The sequence below is a fragment of the Serinus canaria genome, chromosome 1, assembly GCF_022539315.1.
Source record: "Serinus canaria isolate serCan28SL12 chromosome 1, serCan2020, whole genome shotgun sequence".
Classification (NCBI taxonomy): Eukaryota; Metazoa; Chordata; class Aves; order Passeriformes; family Fringillidae; genus Serinus; species Serinus canaria.
Genome location: NC_066313.1, coordinates 24,846,127 through 24,863,565, shown reverse-complemented (window position 1 = coordinate 24,863,565; position 17,439 = coordinate 24,846,127). Strand labels below are relative to the sequence as shown.

The 17,439-nt window shown below is 48.1% G+C and overlaps 1 protein-coding gene across 1 annotated transcript in view; it reads left to right on the top strand.

The window, feature by feature from the left end:
- Positions 1-14,818, top strand: part of FSTL1 (follistatin like 1) — a 51,977-nt gene extending 37,159 nt beyond the window's left edge. Inside the window, exons 3-11 of the mRNA XM_009102591.4 lie at positions 378-482; positions 1,697-1,826; positions 2,983-3,015; positions 4,582-4,712; positions 7,689-7,807; positions 8,556-8,668; positions 9,451-9,561; positions 11,261-11,358; positions 11,637-14,818. Coding sequence (XP_009100839.1) covers positions 378-482; positions 1,697-1,826; positions 2,983-3,015; positions 4,582-4,712; positions 7,689-7,807; positions 8,556-8,668; positions 9,451-9,561; positions 11,261-11,358; positions 11,637-11,681 — 885 coding nt within the window. The 3' untranslated portion in view covers positions 11,682-14,818. The remainder of the gene's footprint in view (positions 1-377; positions 483-1,696; positions 1,827-2,982; positions 3,016-4,581; positions 4,713-7,688; positions 7,808-8,555; positions 8,669-9,450; positions 9,562-11,260; positions 11,359-11,636) is intronic.
- The last annotated feature ends 2,621 nt before the right edge of the window (positions 14,819-17,439 follow it).

The window sequence follows — 17,439 nt, the reverse complement described above, 5'->3', positions numbered from 1 at the left end:
AAGACATTTCTGCTTCCTACCCTCTGTGAAAAGAAATTTTAAAGACAGCAGTCCTTGACATGAGAAAATTATTCTTGCCATTCATGCTAGACTTCCTCTTGCTCATGTTTGCTCCACTTGTCCCAGGTGATTTTCCAGAAATGACCCGAAGGAAACCCTGTATTCTTGGGACTGTAGCCCTTGTTCTTGTGTCTGCTGTTTCTTATTGTCTGAGCTGTCCATCTATTGAAGTCATGTCTCTCTCGTTCTGTCACCCCCACCTTAACACCGTGGTACCTTTTTGGTCTTGATAACAGTTAAATGTGCTATTTTTTTAACTGTGTTGTTACTCTTCTTGGTAATGATGTATTTTGTGTCTCTGACTTTGTATCTTGCAGGAAGAGCCAAGGAGCAAATCTAAGATCTGTGCCAATGTTTTCTGTGGAGCTGGGCGTGAATGTGCAGTGACAGAGAAGGGAGAGCCAACCTGCCTCTGCATTGAGGTATGGGAGCAGCACAGGTTCTGTGTCTGTGACAGGTGTCACCACCATCACCCCCCAGATGGGTTTCTGTCACTGGAAGGATCCCATGATGGAATAAGGCTATGGCTGTTTTGAAGCAGCTGCAAAGTCACAGTGGCTCTTCAAACAGCAGGACTATTTCCAGTGTTGTGTGGGGAAGAGCCCTGTAGGGTAGATAAGGTCTAGGACTCACAGCTGTGTTGCTTGCAGGACTGCCTAGGGTCTTTACACACACAGAAGACTTTTGTTGGGAAAGCCCAGTGGGGTATGGATGTGCAGCTGGCTTTGAAGGGCAGTCTAGGGAGTGGTCTGTGAGCTCCAAGACAGCCTGCCTTCACTGGTGCCTTGTTTGAGGAGGTTACAAGCACCCTACTAAAAATCAGCTTTTGTAAAATGGAAATAATTGTGGTAGAGTGCTGTATGGATGAATAGCTTTATCCAGCAGGGAGTCAGAGATGATTAAAAGAGTCTTTCCCAGCTGTAGGGACACAATGTCTCCCTACTGCGCTCTGCTCCGTGCCCTCAAAACATTTCTGCCTGGCTCCTGAGAATGGCCACGTGGCTCTTTGTTCCCCCTTCCCTCTGCTTGAAGCTCTGGCATGACCAGCCTGGGCACTGGAGAGTGAAATGCCCCGTTAGTAGGAAGAGAATCTGTCACTCTGGGTAGGCTTGGCCAGACCAAAATGGACAGAAGAGAGAAGCTCACAGCCTGAACAGTGGCACTGGTGAACTCTTCCTTTGCTGTAGGCTGTGCTGTTTGCTCATGGCTGATGGCTTATTCTGCCATTTGGTTGCAGAAGGGTGGAGCAGAGTCTGCAGAGAGCTGCAGTGGAGCCAAGCAAGCACAGGGAAGAGACCAGAGGCACAAAAACACCTCTGGGCAGGCATGGCCACGGCACATGGAGCAGCAGTTGCAGGTTTATGCTGAGCACTGATTTCTCTGCAGAGGTCTGCTTTCAGAAAGACTCCTGTCATGCTGGTGGTGAAGGAAACTGGGACAAAGTGAAGCCTTTGAACTCACACCCACAGACTTCCCTGTGTGGGTTTTTCTGGGGTGGTGATGGGTGAGCTAGCCTGTTCCAAACACAGGGCCAAGGGGACTATGCCAAGGACTTCTCCTGAGCTGGGCATGGTTGGACTCACCGAGCTGTCCCAAGGAGGCAGGTGAAAGGCTGTGTTCTCTGGCTCTCCCACAGAAATGCAAGCCTCACAAGAGGGCTGTGTGCGGGAGCAATGGCAAGACGTACCTGAACCACTGTGAGTTGCACCGTGACGCCTGCCTCACCGGCTCCAAGATCCAGGTGGATTACGATGGCCACTGCAAAGGTAACCCTGGCAAGGAGGGCTGGCTACACTCTCAGGGACAAAGAGTTGGAAGGGAAGCATGGCACAATAACAAGGCAAGGCAGAGGCCTCACCAGCCAAGACCTTGTCCCACAGCTGCTGAGTGGGGTAAGCAAGGCAAGCCTCTGAACAGTAGCCAGATTCAAGCAAGAGTCCAGGTGACCAGGCAAGCTGGCAGTGATGAAGTAGGCCTGAAATCAAGTTGTGAAGTCAGGGCTGATGATTCTGGTAACCAGAATCAGACAAGAGCCAGAGGACTCATAGTGATGCAGTCTGTAGCAGGGCTGAGATCAAGGTGGGAACACAGTCACCAGGTCAGGGCCTAGATCAACAGACCATGGAAGAGAGTGGCTGCAACAGAGCTGGAGACAGGCATGGCTACAGCATAATAATCACAGGCAAGGACTAGGAGCTGAGGCATCAGATATTAAATGGAGCCTCATGGTTCACGGTTAGAGAGTTTGGATGGAGGCTCTAGGTGAGGCCCTCATTAGTGCACTCAAAACCCTGACACCTTGACTGTGGGGAGAACTTGGAGCTATTGTCTCCCCAAGCTTCTGGGCGTGTGGCACTCAGGAGAGCAGGGCAACCCTTTGCTCCTGCTGCCTCAGTCTAAGCTTTTGGATTCTGCCAGGTAAGTGTCTCAGTTTAACTGCTGAGGAAGAGTCATGCTTCGAGGATAAACTCCAAAAAACAATATTATCATCCATGTTCCTAAGGAACCTCAATAACTTTAGGAGCAAGGATTTTACCTCATCAGTGGAGCTGTTTAACTCTCACACACACACCAGCTGCATGGTTTTCTTGTGTTCAGACAGAGTTTCATATGTTTAAATATTGGCCCACTGTCTCTTGTCCTGTCACTGAATACCATGGATAAAAGTCTGGTGCAGAATTCCTCATTTCCTTCCATCAGATTTATAAACATTGATGAGATTGTCCCTGAGCCTTCAATTCTTCAGTCTAAACTGTCCTCAGTATCTCCTCATGGTCCAGGGGATTCCAGCCCCTCAATCATGTATGTGGCCCTCATATATCCAAAGACTCCCAGGTTCCTCTGCTTTTACCCATGGTGGGAAGAGATTTGTATTGCTTCACACTGCATCAGAAATGTCCTCTTCTGTCTTTCCCTTAACAGAGAAGAAGTCTGAGAATCCAGCTGCAAGTCCAGGTAAGAAGCTGTGTCCTGTTTGGCTGAGGTCTCTGTATGAGTTTGTATGCTCTGGGAGATGGGCAGAGGGTGTGCTGGGGGAGTGCAGAGCTCTGTGTAAAAGTCATATCCTGCATGGGCTGTAGAAGAGCCTGAGTTGATAAATCAGCTGAAATGTGATTGCCCAGCCCTTTATTCTTGGGTAACCTTTCAGAGCTCATACATCTCCTGGGCTTTTCACTGTGCTGGGATGTCTCAGGGACTCAGCATAGACAAGGTGCAATGAAACCCAGTTTGCCCCCAGGGACTCAAACTGTGTTCATCACCCAGACTGAGAGATGGAGCACTCTTTTTAAAAGTGTCCTTTACTTTAGGAGTGATGAACTAATGGGTACACAGGCAAAGAGTCAGGAGCTGCAGCTGAACTGCCTCTACCGTCAGCCAACAAGATGATCTTGAGTCTCTTCTAACCTAAATGATTCTCTAATCACCTACATTTTAAGTCTCTTCGATTCCCTGTGCTTGGTTTCTCCCCTTATGTATTTCCATGTGTACTTAACACTGGATTTTAGGGCCATAGCTTGTCATCAGGAGAGCCTTTTCCTAGTCACACCCTCTAACTACTGGAGCTGTATAATCATCAACTTTAACTGCCTAGGACAGATGAGACCAAAGCCTCACACAAACTAAAGAGGAAGGACCATGTCAGAGCATGGCCACCACCCTAAAGCGGTTTTAAAGAAGTACAAACATGCAGAATCCCTACAGAGCTGATTTTTTTTTTTTCATCTCTCCATCTGTTTGTGATAGTAGTCACTGGATTCAGAAGATCCTTAGTGTGTGTAAGTTACATGACTGCACACTGATTCCTTTTCTGGCTTCACTGACTACTGGGCAGGTGTGACAATTCCCAGCTAGGCTTTTAGTTGTGTTTCTAAATGCACAGTTTGTACTAGCACACAAAGTGATGACTGCCCTGGAGAAACCTGTGACACTGGCAAGCACTGTGAGTGAACAAGCCCAACCTGAACCCCTCTCATTTCCAGTCAGAGTGTACAAACCAGGGCTTTGAAGAAACAGTATTTCCTGAGATAATAGGCCCTAAAATTCAAGTCTTGGAGACAGAGTGGTAGAAAGTCTTGCTCAGTCTAGTCTTCCCCCTTGCAGTGGATAGAGGTTTTGGTATTTTAGGGTTGACAGCTGAATGACAATTCTATGCAGTGTTGGGAAGCCTGGGAACATTATCAGTTACCTTTCTCCCTCAGTCTGGGACTCTTCACACCAAGATGAGTCAGCTCCGGGTTGTTCTTCCACAAGCTTCAGGAATGGGAAGGAAGAGCTTTGGCAGGAGTGTTGTTTTCCAGCCGTGCCACATGGTGTCACCAACGGCCCATCCACTATTCAGCACATGACACATCTGCTTAGATCTGGCAGTGATGTAACTCCAAGGACTGGACCGAGGGGCTGCAAGCTGCCATCAGGGCGAGCTGGCTGGCTTTAATTTCCAGTCCTCTCTTTGTGATCTGCCTGCCAGTCTGATTTCTCTCACTCTGCTTTTCCTTCTGCTGCACTGTCTTCCTATTACAGTTGTCTGCTACCAGTCGGACAGGGACGAGCTTCGTCACCGGGTCATCCAGTGGCTGGAAGCTGAGATTATCCCAGATGGGTGGTTCTCCAAGGGCAGTAACTACAGTGAAGTCCTGGACAAATATTTCAAGGCAAGTAGAGCAGCACCTGCCTCAAAGCCCAGACAACATTTCTTGCCTTGTCACTGCGTAACAGCTGCTGTGCCCCCAGCTGAGAGGCTCCAGTGTGTGATTCGCCTGTTGAGCTGGGGACCAGAGGGATCTGGTAAATCCTACAGCCTGATGTGTTATGGGCTGCCTGCAGCAGCCATCAACTGAGACACTGACACAGCTTGTGACAACCTGATGTGGAGCATCTCTGACTCCTGGTGTCTGACCTGGCCGGGGGAAAAGGAAGAGGGCAAGCCACATGTGCCTGTAGCAGAGTAGAGAACTAATCTCAGGGGTAAAAAGCCAGAGGAAAAGAGGTGAAAGTGCTGGAAATGCAGGAAGCTGTGGCAGGGGCTGCTGATCCTTTGGTCTAGATAGTCCCAAGGCCATGCTGAGATGGGTATAAGGGACACATGGGGGCTTCAAGGAATATGTCCCAGTTGTAGCTGAGAGCTGGCAGTTCCCTAGTGCTCTGCAGAGTGAAAGAAGCCACTTGAGTCTTGGGCCATGCAATAATCCTGTTCCTCCCTTCTCCCTGTCAGTCTGTCCCTCAGCCCATCTGCAACCCTTCTATAACCAGCAGATCCCAAGCTTCTCCCATGCTCCTGCCACATGCACTGCTGTGTCCCTCCCCCTCATGCCTGGCTCCTGACAGAGACTTCAAAGCATTCAGGATGGAGCTGGAGGAGCAGGTGGGGAAGAGGAGAGAGCATTTAAATCATGAGCTGTTGACAGCCAGAGATTAATGGTGCCTGACAGGAGTTAGCACTGCAAGCAAATTTGCCATGGCAATGGCACCCCCTGGTGAGACAAAGGAGCTGGTCCCCTCGCTCCACAGAGCATCTTCACATTTGCAGCCTTTAATGCTGCTCTGTCTGTGGAAATCCACTGCTCTGGGCACTCCTGTCAGTGCCTGCCAGCACCCAAAAGCAGCAATGTCCTGTGTCAGTCCCTCTCCCTACTAATGTGCTGTCCCCAGCCACTTTTGCAGGGTCTCCCCAGGTCATGGGCTTTGCTGAAATGCATGAGCCAGCCACAGGCTTGTTCTACTGTCATCACACAAGCCGTTCACACCCACTGTACCCACGCCTGTCAGCGTGCTGGTGATACTCTGAGGCTGCAGCTCAGAGGCAGGCAGCCTCATGTTCTCTTTACTGTCCCACTTTTTCTGGGGCACTGATCCCAGACACTGGGTGAGAGATCTTAGGCAAAGAAATACCACTGCTTGTACCAAAGTGAGAATTTCCATGGCCAAGTATGAGGTTCAGTAAGGGCAAGTGTCGGGTCCTGTGTTTGGGTCACAACAATCCCAGGCAGGACTATAGGCTGGGGAAAACTGGCTGCCAAGGAGGTGGTGGAGTCACCACCCCTGAAAGGGTTCAAGAAACAACTGGATGTGGCACTTCTGCTGTGGTTTAGTTGATAAGGTGGTGTTCAATCAAAGGTTGGATTCAATGATCTTGGAGGTCCTATCCAACCTTAATGATTCTGTGATTCTCTATAAGGTGGTAATCCACCTTTTCAACTACCTTATTCTTTAAGCTTTGAAACATTTTTAAAGCCAAATCAGAGTTTGGAAGAACTTGGGACAAATCAAGGCAAAACAAACTAAATGGCTTCAAACACACTGAAATTTGTGTCAGCAATGAGTGTCTGCTGTTACTGGAGGAATTTTGTCATGCCAGGCTGTGGGGCTCTTCATGCTCTGCATTCCTGCAAATGGCCTGATTCCTGTCCTGCATGTAGGAAACACTGGAGGCATAGCTGAAATGAAGCTTTTCCCTTTTCTCCTTGATGGGGAGGTGTGTAGATGTGGCATTAAGCTATTTTCCCTCCTGGTAGTCTGACTTGTGGGGCTCACTGGGATGTGCTTTGTTCATCAGGCAGGTCATGACCTTGAAGGACATTATTTCAAGAGGAGCAACAGCAGTAGTGGGAAGCTGCTCCATTTTGGAGAATCTCTGTGGGAATGCCTTAATGTAGACCATAACTTTGAAGGGCATGAAAACTCACTTAACAGTCTGGGTCATTAAGAGAACTGCAGTGATTTTCACAATAAAAAACAGGACAAGAGGCTTCAAGGTCTAGTGGAAGATGACATGTGGAGCAGTTACACAGGATTATTTCCCTAGCCCTAGATGATCCTCCTGAAACACACAGAGGTAACAACAGGCAGTGTCTATTCCAGCATTCCTGAGAGCACTGTGCAAGGAGCCACAGTGACCTGCCCCAATCACACAGCAAAAATTAGGTGGCAGCAGTCTGTGTGCAGGATTAATTTTCAACTCACAGCAATGCAGCTGTCTCTGAGGGGGCACAGCAGTTCCTGCTGAGTGCCCAGCACTGAGGTGTCACATCTCCAAACAGGAAAGCAAAATGCAATTACTTCTTTGGGAGTACAGCCAGGATTTTGGGGCTAAAAACACTGCTCTTCAATGCCAGGAGTCTTGTCAGGACCTTAAGAAGTTGATGGTGAGGTGTTGTGCTATTGCATTAAATTTTTTTCCTGGTATCAGCAGAAAATTGCTTCCTGTGATTTTTCCCTTTTGTCACTGTCAGAGTCCAGGCACAGCTTTGGATTTACACATATTGGAAAGCTGACACCTCCTTGAATGCAGCTGGTCTGCTTTAAGGCAGGAGGTACATAAGAAAGCTAAGAGCTGGCTGAAACAAAGAGAAGAAATAGGGTTAGAGCCATAAATCAAGCAGCAGGAGATGAATGAGAGGCAGTGTATCTTATCTGTGAGAACAAGGCTAGGATCATTTCTCTCTTATTCTGAGGCTAATATGGATACGTTGCTGCTCTTCTCTGAGCCTCTTTCTTTGTGAAAAACAGGCATAATGGAACTTGTCTCACTAAAACTTCAAAATGCTATATACATATGGAAGAGGAAGAAGGAAGGAGTACTTTGAACTGATAAATGAGAGCCTCTCACATCTTCCCATCTTCCCCTACAGAGCTTTGATGATGGTGATTCTCGCTTGGACTCCACTGAATTCCTGAAGTTTGTGGAGCAGAATGAGACTGCCATCAACATCACCACCTACATGGACCAGGAGACCAACAAATTGCTCAGGTGGGCAGTGGATAGGGTACCAGAGGGAGGGCCAGGGGGGCAGATGTGGTAGAATGGAACATGGAAATGCACTCATGGTAAACCTCAGCTAGGGCTTGCACTGACAGGGTTAACTGTGTATAAAGTGGCTTCCAACTTAAATGGGTGTGAACACACAAGAGGAGCAGTCCTATCTCTACCCTTCATGTTAGGCACATATTCCAATCCTTTTTTGCCCTAAATCTAGCACTTGTGCAGCCAGAAGGGAGTTGGGTAACAGAAGATTTGTCATCTTCTTTCTATTTCCTAATAAATTAGCTTTCCTGGGGACTGCCCTCACCTTTTGCCTAATACCTACATCCAGTGCAAGGAAGATGGTGGGAAAACACCATTCATACACAGCCTATAATTTGAGAGGTTTCCCTCTTTCTTTGTCTGCCACTGTGTGAAAAAAAGGCTGTTTGTGGTTATGCTGTGCTTGCATCTCTACCTGTGTGACAGCATGTAGATGTCAACAAATGTGGATGTCCCATTCCTGCTGTTCTGCATATCCCCCCACTGCCCAGTTTGTTGCCAGACAGAGAGTATTTTGTGACTGTTTTTCTTTTCTCTGTATCCCATGAGGTTTCCTTGGAGAAGCCACTTCTGCCAGACATGTTGGAGTCTCCCTAGTTATTACTGGTTTTAGTCACCTGCGCTCTGAAGACAGTAGAGCAGGGACTGGCCTAGCACAGCCCTGTGCAGAACAAGCCTCTGTGTTTCCTTTCAGGGGACTCTGCGTAGATGCCCTCATCGAGCTGTCAGATGAAAATGCTGACTGGAAGCTCAGCTTCAATGAATTTCTCAAGTGCCTCAGCCCATCCTTCAACCCACCAGAGAAAAGTAGGAACTCCTCACTTATCTTGGGGAACAAGAGGGGTCCTGGGAAGGGAGGAAAAAAAAGAGATCAGCTTCAGGCCAGACACTGGGTGCTGTAACTCCATGGCCAGAAATAATTTTAATATAAGCCTGCCTCTCATACAACAGCACCCTTTGTTCCTGCATTGTTGAAAGTACTGCTTTTACTGTCCCAGAGCTCCTGCAGCTCTTGTAATAAGAAAGGTTTGGATTTTGGAAGCAAGGACATAGGTTGAATGGGTATGCTATGCTTGTAAGGTCAAGGCATGTATTTGACAGTGCAGAGGTCAATCATGTGAGGAGTTCACGGCCGGATAACTTAGGAAAGTCAGACCAAAGTCCTGCTATGCTCTGCCTTTCACACAGAGAGCCTCCCTGATGGACCATCTCAAAGTTCACTATACTTCCAAATCATTTCCCCAACTTATCCCCACCTGATCAGAATAATCAGCTTTTGTTTCAGCGGTTCTTTTCTTTGTGTAACGAAGAAATTCAAACAAATCCAACGCTGAGATTTCATTTGCAACTGAGAAGTTGAAATGTGTTCTTCTGAGGAAGAAAAGCAAAGGCTTTGACTTTCCCAAATTATATTTTGGCTGATTTCACTCACCAAATTCAGCATGAATATTTTAGTCATGAGGAAACTTCTGGTGGTTGGGGAAAGGAAGGCTTCAACCTCATCTTCTCTCTCAAGGCATCTTCAAAGTATGTTGTCTTTAGCCTGCTCGCTCTCTCACAAGCACTGCCCTTGTTTTGTGCCTCTTCAGAGTGTGCCCTGGAAGATGAGACCTATGAGGATGGAGCAGAGACCCAGGTGGAGTGCAACCGCTGCGTCTGTGCCTGTGGGAACTGGGTGTGCACCGCAATGACGTGCGAGGGTCCGTATGCTCTCCAGAAAGCTACTGTGTTTGGGTTTGGACAAAAGAATTCTCACTCTCTGACTTCCCAAAGGCACCAGCTATCCAGGGTTCTCTCTCCAGCTTTTCCTCAGCTTCTCCATGGCTGGTTTCTGCATAACCCTCTCTTGTTCCATGTTAGTCAAACAAACCCAAGCAGGTACTGTTGCAGAAGTCACTGCTGCTGGGGTTTGTAGTTTGGATCTGGTGTCATGAAAATTCAGCACTAAATCTTCCAGACTAGAGCTACTCTGCATCCAGCTGATGCAAACCAAATAGGTCACTGGCTGCTACTGTATGTGTAGGTGTGAGCAAGTCAGCTTTCCTGTATATGTGTCCATATCCTCACTGTATCTGTGTTTATGGAATTTGTAAAACAGGATCTAGGATCCTGTCTCAATCAAGAGGGGATATAGGAACCTTCATCCAATGCCAAGAAAGCACTTTAGCTTCTTGCCACAGAAACTGTAGAATAATGCTGACGAAGGGAGGTGGTGCTATAGTAAGGGAGGGTGGTTTGTTCCTCCTTTGGAAAGCCCTTAAACTTGCACAGCCATGGTACAATTGTGAGAGGTCATGGTGCAGTTGTGAACAACAGCTCTCTGTTTCACCTTCTCACACACAGTTCAGGGCCAGTAGAATGCCACCTTTTCCCTGTGTTGGCAAATGTATGGGTCCTTCCCAAGGAGCCACATCCATCCTCCCAGCATGGTGCAGCATTTCTCTGGCCTTCTCCCCTAGAAACGCAGCCCGTGCTGCATTTTTATATCCTTCTTCCCTTGAAACCAGGCCCTTGCAGGAGCTTTATTTCAGTGCTATGTGGGACTGGCCAGGAGTACACTGGTTCAGATCTATAGTCAGTAGCTTGGGCAGAGTAGGAGAGAGGGAAACAGCAGCAGTGTGTACAGAGCTTCTCATGTTTATCTGATCTTCTGCAGCAGAGGCTTCAGGATCACCTCAGCTCAGACTTAGCTGTAGCAGCAGGAACTCACCTGAGAAAAGACAACTGTAGTATTAATAGAGGTGCCAGAGGAGCTGTGTATAGGTGTCATAGATTAAGCAACAGAATGAGAGACTCTTTTTGTTGCCTCCCCAGAAACAACCTTCAAAGTTGCTATGCAACACCTGCTCTTGCTGCCTACTTTGTTCCCTGCATCCATGGCAGAAGCATCCAATGGGATAACGATTTCTTGACTTTCTGCCTGTGTCAGAACAGCAGAGGGGTTAGAGGCTATTGTTAGAGGAATAATGAAACTGAAGAATCAGATCAAACACATCAGCAACTTACATTTTCATTGAGCAAAATTACCTCTTCATTAGATATCAGTTATTGTACTTGGGTTGCACTGAGCTCCCATTTATTCCTTACAAGAGGCCAAGATGTTTGAACTAATTAGAGGGGTTTCTTTTCAATAATATGCAGCCTCTTCTACGTGGCTTTATTATCAGTCACATGGGAGGGAGAGACAGGGACAGACTCCACACCCAAGTTGTGAAGTCCCAGGCAGCTACAAGGCCTGTTCTCTTTCTAAGAAGCCAACCCACACCATCCTCCAGCACAGGCTTCCTAAGCTTGAGGGATAATACTGTGGCTGACCTGCCTCTCTTTGTTCTTCAGGGTTCAGCATCTGAAATTTGCATCCCCTATTTGTGAAACACTAAACTCCATTTCTGCTTCCAGGGAGGAATGAAAAGGTGCCTGCTCAGAGACACCGACCTGATCAAGATTTGACTGAGGAGGAGATGGCCAGATACGTTCAGGAACTGCAGAAGCATCAGGTCAGCATGAAGCTGGGAAGGTCTACTTGCACTGAGCCTCCCCTTGCCAGATGGGTTCCTTCTATTTCTGTCACTTGGAGACTTCTAGAAGAAGTAGAAGGGGGTAAGAGGTAGAAGGAGGAGCAGAGTAAATCTCTTGCCTGTGGGGACAAATACAGGTGTGGGGCTTTCAGATACAAGCCAGTGTTGGCACTGCCTGTGGATGGACCAAAGACCTGAGAGCACTACCAATTCCTGTGTCAGTGCAGAGCTTCACTTCTCTGCTCTCTTTTCTCTAGGAGACAGCTGAGAAGACCAAGAGAATGAGCACCAAGGAGATGTAAGGGGCCTCCACAGCAGAGGAGCCCAGGAGGATGGGCCCAACCTACCATCCTGTCCTCCAATGCTGATCTCAGTATGCACAAGTGTCTGCTACAGTTGCCCAGTCACAGATATTTACATGTATAGCGATGGGTTATTTGTTTTGTAATACACAAAGAATGGGGCCAGGAAAGGGGAGCAGAGCCCACCTATTCAGGGAGCTTCATTGCTGGGACTTTGGAAGGCTAGGAGGGACTTACAGCAGTCTCTGGGGCCCTTCCCCAGAGCAGACAGCTGCTCCCTCCAAGATCTAACAGGGATTTCTTGTTCCTCTGGATCTGGGGAAAGGATGGAGGTCTGTGCTGGATAGAAAAGGGGGTCTTCAGTCAATACAATGGTCAGCACCACCCTTGGCTGCAGAAATACAGGCCTGGCAGTTTTGTGGCTGAACACGTGTGCTGCAGGGCATCACTATCCAAGGACCTTGCCCTTTGCTTCGAGTTCCTCAAAGCTGGTCAACCTGGTGTGACATCTGGGAGTCATGGTACCATACTGCTGGCATAAGTCCAGCACATTCCTCCTTGCTTTCCACCAGACTGTCCCCAGCTGCTCCTCCAGTACATTGTGGGCTCCAACAAAACATGGTTCCTTTTGACCTCATCTCACTCTTATTCTCCCTGCCCCCTCCTTAGAGGTGCTATCATATTTTTTTTCTTATCACATTCACATGCTGGCTCCCCCTTTTTTTTTTTTTGTTTTGTTTTGTTTTGGGTTTTTTATTATTTTATTTCCTATGGTAGTGATTCAGCTTTTGTAAGTTTTGTAGCTCTAGATCTTTCAAGAAAACCCAGCGTGTGGGTTTTTGTTGTTGACAGTGCTGTAATGCCCATGCACAGTTTGTATTGCACTGCGCTCAGCTGCCACAAACATCACAGGCGAATTGTGAGCCTTGCACTACCAGGTATTTCCCAGCTGGGGGACAGCAGTGTCCCTCGTGGGAAGAAGAGACAGGGTTGGATGTAATTAGTTTCACCAGACACAGATTGCCACTGCAGCTCTCTAGCTCTCACTCTCGTAGCTAGCATTGACCATGTTCTCAAACTCTGTGCTCGTGCCTCTCTAAATTGCTCAAAACAGTCTAGAGACAAAGGGACCAAGCAATCCCATTAGTACAGTCTCTTAAAAAGCTTAACTGTGTAGAAAACTGTTTAGCTGTGCTGTTGGCATCATCTTGGGCTTTTCATCTTCCTCTGGGGTGAGGCAGCAGCATTATTCTTTGATTCCAGGTATGAGTTTGGAGTCAGGGCTGGAAGCCTCATTACTGACACATTTTTCAATGTCATTGATCAGACTACCTTTGACCACTCTCACATTCCTTCATGGGTCAGTTTCATCCCACATGTTTCTCAGAGCATTGGTCCTAGATGTAAATGAAATGCTCTTTTGTTGATAGTCACCTCTGTAGCCTGAAGCCCAGCTGATTTTCTTATGCAGTCAAATGTACTTCATGCACACCTTCACGCCTGTGCTGTGCTTCCCATGCAGCTGCATGTGCCCTGATCGACTGCTTGTGACTTCCATCTTTCTGTTTGTGAGCAACTTCAGCAGTTGTTGCTGTGTATCTTGCAGACCCTATTGCTTACTTGTATCTGCAAAAGCATGTCAGGTTTGAGTGAAGATCGGCAGGACTTCAGTCCCAACCTTCCCCTTCTTGCACAGTGCTTTCCTTGGAGAGGAGGAATGAGCTGGTACCTAGAAGTACGGGAAAAGAAGAAAGCTTGGTCCCTCCTGTGCTCTTTCCCATGAGCCAGATATGTTAAAGGCTGTCTGGTCTTTGAGCTGTTTTCCTGATGTGAAGCCAGAGGACTTCCACTGACTTTGGCATAGTGCCACTTTTCCAGTGAGAGCTATAATGTACCCTGGCATCGAGGTTTTGGCATCATAAATACAGGAAACTGGTTTGTTTGCTTTTTTTTCTCGTGAGGGCCTGGATTTGAGTAGCTGTCACCTGTGAAGGTGAGAGGAATGAGTCCATACGAGCTGAGGGTAATGTGGACAATGCTACACTGGGACAGAGTCATTGTTTGTGTTCTGGTGGCACTGGAAGAAGTGGGTGGTGAAATAGGAGCACCCATTAGACATAGGCTAGCTCCTTCCCGAGAGTATGAGTGAAAGGGCTTCATGTGCTGGATCTGGAGTCACAGGAACATTGATAATAATGTTTTGCTTTATTCCAGCCCTGCTCTAAAAGGTAGTTAGTGCCTCCCAGATCACTTCCTTCCAGCTAGGGTTGTTAAAGTGCCTTAGAGAAAACACAACAGCTTGCCTTAAAGGCTTTCCCTGGACAGGGATAACATCTTGTTCAGTCAGGAAAATCTCGAACTGTGAAAACCAGAGCACGTGCAGGAAGAAGAGGCGAATGCACGGCTTCAGGGCTTCTGTAGGCTGCACTGTGATGAGTTCTCTGTCCCCTCCTGCCTGCTGTGGCTGTGCAGCCATGTGGATGGGGGTGATGTGTGCTGGCAGCTGAGGTTTACAGAGCTTGCTCTTGCACTGAAGGCAGAGGGACGGTCTCCGGCAAGCGGAGCTCTCCGAGAAGCCATACAACAGATCCCAGGGCAGCCTAGGGCAGAAGGCTGGGAGTGCAGCAACAGTGCCTCTGGAAAGGGCTGCTGCCTGTGGAGCCTCTTCCTCCTTGTGCCCCCACAAAGGGATGTGGTGGAAAGCGGGGCCCGTTCTAAGGGCAGCAGTTCTCAAAGGGGACCAAAACATCTCGGCTCCCTGCTCAGAGGGGAAGGGCAGCCCAGACTGAGCAAAGCTCAGGCTTCTGCAGGCTGGTCACTCACTAACTCCTGCAGGGTGACCTGGCTGCTGGGGAAGGAAGCGCTGAATTTCAGCCATTGCTCTCTGGGACCATAGCTGTACAGACTACAAGGGGCAGGGAAGGTGTTTTGTTTTGTTTTTCCCAAAAAACCAAATTTAAGCAACAAACAAAAAAGTCCCACTCCTCCATCTATATTCCCTCCTGTACGTGTGTGAAATTTATCAGTATTCTGTAGGTTTCCTTAGTGCACTTATTTTACTTGATTTTGTAATTTTTTGAAGCAGGGGGGGGTTTGGATATTACTGCCAAATAAATGAAACAAAATTTTAAAAATAACACTTGTTTGGTTTATTTTTCACAAGCCACACAACTTGTTTTCAAAAAAAAAAAAAAAAGTCTTTGCACATTCACACACAGATCTCAGTGTGTTGGACAAATGTAAGACATGACTGTTTCTGTTTTATAGCTGGGGTGGAAAGAACCTGTAGGCAAATAAAAACAATAACTAAAGGCCTTGAAAATGGGACTGAATGGGGAAATAGCCTTCAGTGGTGTTGTATGACAGGAGGAAGTGCCCTATTATTCATCTCCCCAGCAATGCCACTGCTGTGAGTGCTTCTGTGCAGATAATGGTTTGCACAGAAGAGACAGAAGAGAAAGCTGCCTTGCTTTGTTCCACTTGGTGTGCTCCTTCCAAAGCTGTTTAAAAAAGAAAACCAAACAACTCACAAACATTGGCTCTTCCGTGTTGTTTTTCACACCAAATGGCCTCTTTAGCATGTACCAGCTGCTGCACATGCAATCTTTTCTGTGGCATTCCCTGCCCATTCACTGCTCAACTGCAAAATGAGGCTGCGTTATAACTGCAATTTCTACTGCAAGGATTTCCCAGGATTTTAAGAAATTAATGGAAGCAGCAGCCACAAATTTAGCTAGGTGGAACAACAAATACTTTGCCTTGTGCTCCATGCATATTTACTGAAGCAAAGTGGTTTTGAGGTGGGGGAGAGGAAAAGTAAAATTTCTGTTGCCTGCTGCTTGTAGAGGCCTGAGAAAAGCTCTGAGCTGTTTATGGAGTTGTGCACATCTGAGTATTAAATTACTGCACTATAGTTACATACCCTTAGTCACAATTTTCCAGTGCTGTTAAACTTCAGATTGAGAAATAGGCTATTTAAGTGGCAGATGAAGAGACTGAACTGCATTTGTAAGGTATTTATTAACTTTAGTTCTGAAGACAGGAGCAGACTGATCTATAATAAGACTCAGTTCCTGAACCATGTTACAGGACACACATTGAGGAGAGCCTGGCTTAAAACACTACAAAAGACAAGAGCAAAATCCAGATGACCTTACTCTTAGGTAAACCCTCCTAAACTCTCTTGCTTATGTAAACTCCTGAAACTGCCCTGGAACAGCACAATGTTTGTAAAGTGGGAAAAAAAATGTTGATAAGAAGTTAACAATACTGGTAAAGTGTCTGTTCTGCAGCTATCTCTGGGTTCACACCAGGGCTTATACTTGTGATTCCACAGACTCTTGGAAAACAAATGAAACAAATCCAATGGAAACTGACCTGCTCCTTCCTACCCACTGTGGCACACTTTCTTTAAGGCTGAGCATAGCCCTGACAACTTCCTTGTCTCAGCAGTGGGGCTGTTATGCCAAAATATTTGTGGTGATAAAATCCAGAGTTCATAAGAGCACCAGAGGAAGGACAAGTGGACTATGGGTTTCACCCATAGTATTCTGGACACCTTTGAAATCAGCATTGTTGCTACTTCACACATTTTAAACTCTTGGCTGGTACCTGCAAACAGTGATTTTGTGTTTCTTTCAGTCTATGATGACAGAGACTTTTGTGTACATAAAGTGTTTTGAGCAGGTGGGAGATTGCTGTTCCCTTCTTTTTGGCTTCTCTATGCATCACAAGGAAGCAAGTCTGCTTCTTAAGCCTGGACTTAGTCGAGGCAGAAGTTCCCTTGGGTTGTGAATATTCTCGTTGCTGCTGCTGCTTCTTCTTCTGATTACTGACTAGAGGGATGTTACCCTGCGTTCAAAGAGCAATGAACTGAAATGACCGACCCCGACTTGCCTGTGTGCGTCTGTATGGTACAACAGGGGTCAGCTCCATATCGATCAGTGTCCGGCGTCAGACCGCTTCGCCTGGCAGACTCGTGTGTTACGGATTCACTGCCACCAGTGCCCCGGCTCAAGAGCAAAGCTGTCTTTTCACATCCAGGCAAGGACACACACTGAGGCACTCCTGGGAGTGCCTCCCTTTCGGTGCTCCGCGGCAGCAGCTCACAGAACCACAGAATGCCTTGCGTGGGAAGGGACCTCAAAGCTCGCTCAGTTCCAACCTCCCTGTTCTGCAGGGACCAACGCAGATCAACCCTCGGACGAAACACCCGCTGACCAGGGATGCTGGGCCGGGCTCCCCCACCAGCTGCCACAAGGGAGAGGCCATGGGGCACACGGGCGGAGGCAGCACCTCTCCTTCGGGCTCCGAGCATGACCAAAAGGGCCACAGCAAAGGCTATGGTCTAATTTTACACTTAGCAGCTCTGGTGTCCCGAGCTCGGAATAAAACACTTGGAAGGGAGCAGGTGGCATTTCCAGCCGGCGGGTGCGCATCAGCACGGCAGGCCAGGCCCTCGGGTACAGACGGCGGGCACAGCCGGGGCGAGCAGCGGCACCAGAGGACCCACTGCCCCGGGCAGCCACCGCCACGGTGCCGCCTCCTGCCCCGCCTACGCGCTGCCCGCCGTGCTCGTTCCGGGGCCGCCGAACGCTCCCTATTCCTCAGCCGCCCACCCGCAGGTGCCCCGCAACCTGCATAAAAGCGCTCGCCTCTCTGGGGCCGCAGTGGCCTCGGCCGGCGGCGGGCCCGGGATCGAGCATGACGCGGGGGGGGCCGGCGGGGCTATGCAGGTTCCGGGGCGGGCCGGGGCGGA